Raw genomic sequence first — 10,000 nt, 5'->3', positions numbered from 1 at the left:
TAGGGGTCCTTCTGGGGGTCCTTCTGGGGGTTCTCTGGGTTTAAGAGGGATGGGGAAATAGAGTCGAAGAAAGGAGAGAAAAGAAAGAGGGGAAAAAAAGACGTTTAAGAGGGATGGGGAAATACAAGAGTCAAAAAAAGGAAAAAAAAGAAAGAAAAAAAGGATTTTGGAAAGAGAGTGCTGTAAAAAAAATGATATTCTCCCTCTCCCTCTCCTTCCCTCCCTCCCTCCCCCTTTCTCTCAATATCTCTCTTTGATGAGAATTGGTAGAAATTTCTGATCAAGCTGTACCTTTCTGTCAACGAGGAAGGGAGGCAGTTATCAGGTTTTCGATGCAGTGCTTCCAAATGACTGGTAATTAGTGGAATGACCCGTTAACTAGTCTCAGTCTGAAGTAGGAGAGGAAATATTTAAACAGCCCCTATATATATAATATATATATATATATATATATATATATATATATATATATATATATATGAATATATATATATATATATATATATATATATATATATATATATATATAATGTATATGTATATGTATATGTATATGTATATGTATATGTATATGTATATGTATATGTATATGTATATGTATATGTATATATATGGGGCCGCGGTGGCCGAATGGTTAGAGCGTCGGACTCAATCAAGACTGTCACGACGGCAATCTGAGTTCGAGGGTTCGAGTCACCGACCGGCGCGTTGTTTCCCTTGGGCAAGGAACTTCACCTTGATTGCCTACCTAGCCGCTGGGTGGCCGGGCCAGCCCAAGTCAGTGCTGGTCCCAAGCCCAGATAAAATAGAGAGAATGATTACCTAAAAAAGTACCACCGGCACTCTCCGTGGAAAGCAACTGGGGACCCTACCACGTACTCACTCCAAGAGCATCACAACATGAAAAACTACAATTAAAATATCATACTGTGACCACGGCGGCTCAGACATGAACCCACCGTTAAAAGAAGAAGATGTATATATATATGTATATGTATATGTATATATATGTATTATATAGTATATAATATATATGTAATATATATAATGATATATATATGTATATAAATATATAAATATAATATATATTATATATATATAATTATATATATATATATATATATTCGAACATAATTTTTTTCTCGACTTACAAGAGGTTTTTCGAAATGTTTGACCTTGAAGATAAGGTGTTCGAAGCCGAGAGATATCTGCTACAGAAATAGATTTTATAATATTTAAGATTTTTTTCCTTTTATTTCACTGGCCGAAGGATGTTTGGCGGCACGCTAGTATTGTGACATCTTCATGGAGCATTATTAGTGTGTGTGTGTGCGATTGTGTGTGTGTGTGTGTGTGTGTGTGTGTGTGTGTGTGTGTGTGTGTGTGTGTGTGTGTGTGTGTGTGTGTGAACGTGTGTGTGAACGTGTGTGTGAACGTGTGTGTGAACGTGTGTGTGAACGTGTGTGTGAACGTGTGTGTGAACGTGTGTGTGAACGTGTGTGTGAACGTGTGTGTGCGTGTGCGTGTGTGCCTACATGCGTCCGTTTATTTTTTTATTCATTCATTCATTATTTATCTGACCCGATGTTGGAAATGCTTCTGTGACGTGTCTGCGCGTCCGCGGATCAGCATTCATTTCCGCCGACGTATAACCTCTCCTCTCTCCCCAGGGGGCGGAGCTGGCATGAAGATGGGCGTGTCCTCTCAGGAAATCCGGGGTCTGGTGGCCGCCGGACCCCCGCCGCGGGTGAGGGACCCCTACGGACCCCCCTTCTACCCCAGGGAAGCCACGGAGTCCCTGGGGTCCGCCGCAACCAGTAGCCAGGACCCCATCTACTCGGATCCCCTCACCAAGGTGCGTGCCTCCTCGGCCTCCTCGGCCTCTTCGGCCTCCTCGGAACCCTTTTCCGGAGGCCCCCCGCCCCCCCTCCTGATTGGCTGTGGTTGGCTGCGGCGCGAGCCTCACCCTTTCAGTGTTGTTATCACTCTGCTAAAACTTTTTTTTCTGTTTTCAAATTTGTAACTTGATATACTATATGAGGGTGGTAATATTGTTTCCCTGGCACAGACTCCATATCATTTTTCTTGGTTGTCTAAACTCTGTGCAATAATAGTAGCAATAAGTAACATTTTGTTAAACGTGTCATTTTTATAAATATTTTTACATAGGAATAGCGTCCTCCTGAGCCAGCGCCCTTCCAGCTGGAGGAACTCTCTCTCTGCCTCCCTCTTTTCATCTCTCTCTTTCTCTGTCTGTCTGTCTGTCTGTCTCCCCGATTCCCCCGCTAGTCCCCTAACCCCCCCCCCTCCCGCAGGTGGGCAGCGTGGGCAGCTCCCTGAAGGAGGACCACATCTACGCGACGCTGTCCGAGACGTTCGGGTCCATGTCGTCGCTGAGCGAGGGCTTCCTGGGCGACGACCAGCGCTGCTCGTCCGTCACCACGGTGGCCAACGACGACTTCGAGTTCCACGACCCGCGCGCCGCCACGCCGCCCGCGCCCACCCACTTGCCCGCCCGCGACCGCGGCCTCGCCAGCGCCTGCAACCTGGCGCTGGCGGGCCGCCCCCCCGCGCAGCTCCCGCCCGAGGCCCTGCGCGACGAGGCCGACGACGCCTACGGCCTCTCGTCCGGCAGCGCCTCGTCGGCGTCGCTGTCGGCGGCGTCGTCGTCCTTCCGCTCCGCCAGCTCGCAGGTCACGGCCACCGTCGAGAGCAGCGAGCGCGGCGAGCGCCTCGACCTCGCCAAGGCGGACGACCGCCGCCACAGCGACCGCGACGACGACGACGACGACGACGACGACGACGACGACGACGAGCGGCGCGCCCGCGACGAGGTCGGCTTCTACAACACGGGCTACGAGTGCGACACGCTGGAGAAGAAGCGCAAGGCGTTGTTCGCGGAGCCGCTGGGGCTGCGCGCGCGCGAGGGCGACGGGCGCGACGACGGCACGCTGTCGCGCAAGCACAGGTCGTCGTCGCTGTCCATGAACGACCTGGACCGCCTGGACGACAAGGAGGAGGAGATGATGTTCATCCTGCCCGTCAAGAGCGAGTCCATGCTGAGCCTGTACCGCCTGTACCTGGCGGAGGACGAGGCGGAGGGCGCCAGCCTGCACTACTCCGTCGAGATCTCGCGCTCCGAGGGCGACCTGTCGCTGGCGGCGGGCGCGGGCGAGGCCAAGGGCGAGGCCAAGGGCGAGGGCGCGCTGCACGAGGTGTACCAGAAGCGGCGCGCGCCCGAGGCCGGCGGCAGCCGCGTCAAGCTGCAGCACAAGATCCAGCGCGCCAAGGGCATGCAGCAGCGCGCCCGCCGCCCGCCCGCGCCGCCCCTGGCGGTGAGCAGCAGCGCGGGCGTGGGCGCCGGCATGCAGGTGGCCATTATGGACAAGGCGCGGCGCAGGAACGGCATCATCACCATCCAGGACCCGTCGGGGCTGTCGGTGGAGGAGCTGTTCCGCGTGCTGGACCGCGCCTCCGCCAAGAAGGCCGTGCCCTACGCCGCCGACCCCGCCGCGCCGCCGCCGCCGCCGCCGCCGCAGCCAGACTTCAAGAAGATCTTCGTCAGCGAGTATCTCTAACGCAGCCCGACGCCCAGGCGCCCCCGAGCCAATGGAGCGCAGCCCGGCCTTCGTCAGCACTCCATAGGGAAGCCCTGCTGGGCGCGTCCCCCCCCCCCCTCGCCGCCTGCAGAGTGACGTGAGTATATCGTGGCGAGCGGAGGGATTATATTATGGAGGAGAAGACGGTGCAAAGAGTGAATCTCGTGTACTGAGCGGAGGGAAGCGATTGACTGGAGGAGAAGACAGTGATTTAACTGAATATTCTATATCGACCGAAGGAACACAGTGACTGCAGTTGAAATAATGCTCCCGAGTGCCTATGCAGACAATATAGCAGTTGAAGAAAATGCGAAAGATTGAAATACCAACTGACGAGGTTGCAGGTCGCTGCGGGGTTTGGTAAAGCGGAAACGTTTATTTTGTGTTTGAAGTTTATATTTCTTTCTGAAAATGTGTTGCAACAGAAAGTGCCTTGTGAAAGAGACAGGAATTCCGACAAGGGACGGACCAGGATTGACAAGTACAAACAAGCTAAAAAAGAGAGAAAAAAAACACTACAAAAACACACGCGATCCAATCACATGTAGAGGAAATACAAGGGACATTTCTTTCCTTCAAAAAGCTCAAAATTACTTGGATCAAAATCGTATATATATAGATATATAATTAATTATTGAAAGGGTCTATCCCAGTGCCTTATAAGGAACGATTTAATGGTGTATATATGAGTATGAATATTGTAAATTTAGTCTTCTTTAAAAAAAGAAATATTAAGTTTTCAGAGTTTTTTTTTTCTATTTCTACATTTTTTTCTTCATAAATAAAAGTGTTTATCCCGCCGATATGGGGTTTGTACGAGTTTGTAAATAAAGAATATATTTCTGGCTCCCGAAAACCATTTTTGCGAGTATGGTTAGCTCACCCCTAGTCTGCACGAATATATATATATATATATATATATATATATATATATATATATATATATATATATATATATAACATACATACATACATATATACACATTCTTCTGTGTTGGTACTATAGTAGAAAACCCAGTGCAAGAACTACATTTATTGAAAATGAGACTATAGGTACGAAATCCACCTGGATTTCGAAACTGTAGTCTCATTTTCAATAAATCCAGTTCTTGCACTGTTTTTTCTACCATAGTACCAACACGTAAGAATATATATATATATATATATATATATATATATATATATATATATATATATATATATATATATATATATATATAATTTTCCCCGTTTCTCGTTGTGATTGGAGGTGAGGGAGGATGAGCGATATTGACTGAGAGAGTGATAGCGTGAGAGAAAGTGAGTGAGTAAGAAAGTGAGAGTTGAAAGAACGGCAAAGAGCGAGATTGAGAAAGTGAGAGAGAGCGAGTGAGAGCGAGAGATCGCAAATGAGAGTGAGAGAGAGAATGCGAGACCAAGAGACTGATTGGCGCGCGCTGTGAGAGCAGGAGAGCGAGAGCAAGGGAAAAACATGAGAGACAACGAACAAGGAGCAAGAGAGAGAGAGATAATGAGAGAAAGATAATGAACGAAAGAGTGAGAGAAGGCGGGATCAAGATTTTTTTCTTTATAGAATTGTTCTAACGAAACGAACAAACTGTAATATTAAAAGGGGATCGTGCATGCATATATATATATATATATATATATTATATATATATATATATGATATATAATGATATATGATATATAATGATATATGATATATAATGATATATGATATATATGATATATATGATATATGTGATATATGTGATATATATGATATATATAATTGATATATATGATTGATGTATATGATTGATATATATGATATATATGATATGATATGATATGTGAACTAGATGCAATACTACAGTAAGTAGAACTGTATATATTGATATGCATTTGGTAACTTCGCTGAGAGACGGCGGAGTTCGGACAAAATGCTTGAAGCCAAATGTGGTTTTCGAAAGAACGACACAAAACAAATATATAGGGTAGTTTGGGAGAAATTTATCTTATTATTGGTTTATTTAATTTTTATTATTATTTCAGTTATTACTGTTGTTCTCTTTATTATCAATGTCATTATCATTATCATTATTTTTTATCATTATTATTATTTTCATTATTTTTATCATGATTATTATTTTTATTATTTTTCTAATTATTCATTATCGTTATTTATCATCATATAATGCCGGCATGATTTTAAAAATATCCCTTTATCCTTTCTTTATCATTATTTCACTGTTTATTCTTTCGTAAAGTGTATGAAAGAAAATACAATAGTTTCTCGTTATTTCTTAAGACTCCAAGAAATCGGGCAAACTAAAGGCTTGAAATTAAAAGTCAATATTATCATTATTATTATTATTTTTTATATTATTCATTCAGATTGTATACAGCAACTTTTTTTCCATTTTTTTTATTTCCTCTTTTTTTTCTTTTCATATGTGTATTATTAATTTTATATTACTTTTATTTTTTTTGTTTATTCAGTTGATAATAATAATAATAATTAATAACAATAGTAATAATAATTATTATTATTCTCATTACTAATAATAATAATAATATTATTATTATTATTATCATCATATTATATTATTATATTGTTGTTATTATTGGTTTTTATTATTATTATTATTATTATCATTATCATTATTATCATTATTACTATTATTACTATTACTATTATTATCATCATTATTACTATTATTATTATTATTATTATTATTATTATTATTATTTAGCGGTAGTGTCTCGAATGTATATTAAAATGTTTACATAACTACAGTGCTCATCACAGATGCCATGACTGTATTGCTGTGTGTACCTCCAGGATGTACATAGTCTTCTCCACACAGCTTGAACCTTTGGCATTTGTTCAAATACTTGCATTTCTCCCCCCCCCCTCCCCCCCGTATTACTGTGTTTTATATGTATAACTTATTTACGTTCCTTCATATATATAATCTCAAAAAAAAAAAAAAAAATAACGATAAAAATGTTACGAAGTATGAATTAAGTGTTGTACAAAATACAGTAAATAAAGTTTCAGGTACAAAGCATGAGTGTTTTTATCCTCAGAGATCGGGTAATTCTAAAAAAGTGAAGAAAAACAGTAATGAAGACGGGTAAAAGTCCTATTTATATTTATTTATTGAAAAATTTCTGCCGCGTCAACAAATAAGGACATTTAGTGGCGGAAAAGTCTTGGGGAACAGCGCACGCGCGCGCGCGCGCGTGTGTGTGTGTGGTCTATCTTTCTCTTAAAATCCCATATGAGATATATACATACATACATACATGCATATATGCATATACATATACAGATCTATATCCATATCCATATACATATTCATATCCTTTCCAGTGTGTGGCAGCCCCCCCCCTCTCTCCGCATCCCAGGTGTTATCGCAGAAGTTGCCAGAGCGAAGTTGAAGGTAATGACGAACTGCCTCGGGAAAACTTCATCTCGGGCAGCTGAGTAATGAATTTGCTGAATCTGTAGCATAGAAATATAGTCTCTGCGCAGAGAGTGTGGACACTGAAGGCTGATACTCGGCCAAAAGATAAATAAACTAATAAATAAATTAATTAAATGTAATAATCAGTGTTGGGATCGTTGACACGCCCACACAAAAGAAAAAAAACGTGATATTTATATCGCTGGAACGAGTCCTCTCCACCCTCGGCAACTCGCACGTCTAGACCTCTAAGAAAACCTTCACGAGTGTACTGGCGGGTAATCCGAGCAGCCTTGTGCTAGTTGCCGAACTGCTGTTAGAGGAGGATTAATGTCTAGGTTTATATTTGTAACACATAAAGTTAGGCCTATCACTCTTGAGAATATTATACGAATGAAGAGACATAATTTCTCAGGAATGCGTTTTACAGGGTCCTTCCTGGAAAACTTGGAATTCCAGCGTTTTCATTTTCCAGGTCTGGAAATCTTGACAAAATTGAATATTCAAAAAGAAATCCTGGACAAGTCATGAAAATTTACATTGGGTGTGACAAACTTCTTTTCAACGCCTTTTTCATGAAAAGTGTCTGTGTCATGATGCAAATGCAAAGAGTCGTTGTTTCATGTTACAAACTAGTGTTCGTATCTCACTGTGCCACGTTCGTCTTATATGTTTGTTTGGTGTTTCTCTACAATGCTTGAGAGTGAAGAATACACCGATAAAAACTAAAGTAGGTTCATTGGAGATCAGCTCTGACAAAAATAAAAGGGAGTTCTTCATGGTCCTCTGTCCCACACGCCTGGCTCTGCCCGAGAGTGCTACTGCCAGACGTGTGACTACAGAGACAAAGTAAAATATTGTACTCTACAAATCGTAGGGCCGGGCCATAAGTGAAAGGCCCGGGCGAAGCCAGAACTTCGCAAATCTCAAGCAAGCAAGCAAGCAAGTACAAATCGTACAGAGAATCTCACTCTTTTACACAGGTGATATGCTACACAGCAGTATAAACTAAACATAATCTTCTATATTTCACATGGCGTAACATATCACATACCTTCGAGGGCGGATGTTTACTCCTGCCAAAAAATAAAAGCCGGGCGGGGTCTGCGTCCGATCCAGAGGAGGAAGGGCAGCTGCTTGGATGGAGGCGTGAAGTGGACCATCCGGCCTTGCTACGTGTTGTTAACAATATATATATATATATATATATATATATATATATATATATATATATATATGTGTGTATGTAAACACACACACATATATGTATATATATATATATATATATATATATATATATATATATATATATATATATATATATATATATATATATATTTTTTTTTTTTTTTTTTTTTTTTTTTTTTTACGGTAGGTTCATGTCTGAGCCGCCGTGGTCACAGCATGATACTTAATTGTAGTTTTCATGTTGTGATGCTCTTGGAGTGAGTAGGTGGTAGGGTCCCCAGGTCCTTTCCACGGAGAGTGCCGGTGTTACCTTTTAGGTAATTATTCTCTCTATTTATCCGGGCTTGGGACCAGCACTGACTTGGGCTGGCCCACCCACCCAGCGGCTAGGCAGGCAATCGAGGTGAAGCTCCTTGCCCAAGGGAACAACGCGTCGGCCGGTGACTCGAACCCTCGAACTCAGATTGCCATCGTGCCAGTCTTGAGTCCGATGCTCTAACCACTCGGCTACCGCGGCCTTGGAGATCATGGATTTCCATGAATTTCTTAGCAATTTAGAGCGGTGGTTTGCCGTTGCCTTCCGCCCGGTGTTTTTATCGAGTCACCATCTCTATTTACCCGGCACTGACTTGGGCTGCCTCGTCGTTGGATGGACACCTTGCCGCGGTGACGAGGCTCGCGAGGGTCGATGATGTTGGCTGCACCGAGTACGGTCAACGATGTCGGGGAGGCAACAACTGAGGCTCCAGACGAAGCACCATCCAGACCCCGCCAGCACTGGGCCAGCGCGGTGGGGTAGGGCCCAAACTCCCCAAACATGAAACCAAGAATGCCTTCAGAAAATTTTGGCACCGTGATGCCAGCAATCGTGCAGAATGGAGACAGTTGGGGAAGGCCTACGTCCAACAACGGACCCTCAATGGCTGATGATGATGACTTGGACTGGCTTGCCCACCCAGTGGCTAGGTAGGCAATCGAGGTGAAGTTCCTTGCCCAAGGGAACAATGCGCCGGCCGGTGACTCGAACCCTCGAACTCAGATTGCCGTCGTGACAGTCTTGAGTCCGACGCTCTAACCACCGCGGCCTATTATGTATATATATATATATATATATATATATATATATATATATATATAATGTATGTATGTATATGTATATATAATTATGATATAATAAAAATAAAACATATACATACACATACCTATACATATATAAGCTAAATGACAATACATACATAGTCCCGAGTGTAAAAACATTGCATCCAACCACTGAACACATATGGGGTAAGGCTGCCTTTGAGCGTATCAGGCTGTCATGTGAGCGAAAACGGGAGGTAGAGGGAGATCTTTACAGGTCTACATTCCCTCCACGACTGACCTGATGATTAGCGCTGAACCCCCAGACTTTATTGCAAGTGACGTCATGCGCAAGACGGACGAATTTAAGTAGCTCAGTGACGAGGTTTTACTAATATAGACCTTGCTCCCATACAAGATCTACTTATATAGACCTTGCTCCCATATAGGTAGAGTCAGTACCTGGGCGAAAGAATGTGAGGAGCAAGCTGTTCCAAGCAGCTGATGGATCCAAAAGAACGGCATAGACCGATACGGTTTGGCACCAGCGGCGTCGTAGGAGTTGCAAAACGAGGTTGCAAGCGACAGTGAACTGCCTTAAGGTACGGTTAGACTGACCAACTATTTCGTTGGAATCCAACGATTATCAGTGACTTGCAACCCACCCGCCCATCCGTTTTG

At 43.1% G+C, this 10,000-nt stretch overlaps 1 protein-coding gene across 1 annotated transcript in view; it reads left to right on the top strand.

Annotated features, from left to right (window-relative positions):
- Nucleotides 1-4,339, top strand: part of LOC119598980 — a gene marked incomplete at its 5' end in the record, with an annotated part of 4,556 nt that extends 217 nt beyond the window's left edge. The window contains 2 exon segments of the mRNA XM_037948724.1: nucleotides 1,671-1,855; nucleotides 2,316-4,339. Of these exon segments, the coding sequence (XP_037804652.1) occupies nucleotides 1,671-1,855; nucleotides 2,316-3,578 (1,448 nt within the window).
- Nucleotides 4,340-10,000: the final 5,661 nt, after the last annotated feature.

The sequence above is a fragment of the Penaeus monodon genome, chromosome 42, assembly GCF_015228065.2.
Source record: "Penaeus monodon isolate SGIC_2016 chromosome 42, NSTDA_Pmon_1, whole genome shotgun sequence".
Classification (NCBI taxonomy): domain Eukaryota; kingdom Metazoa; phylum Arthropoda; class Malacostraca; order Decapoda; family Penaeidae; genus Penaeus; species Penaeus monodon.
This window is presented reverse-complemented; position numbering and strand designations above follow the sequence as displayed.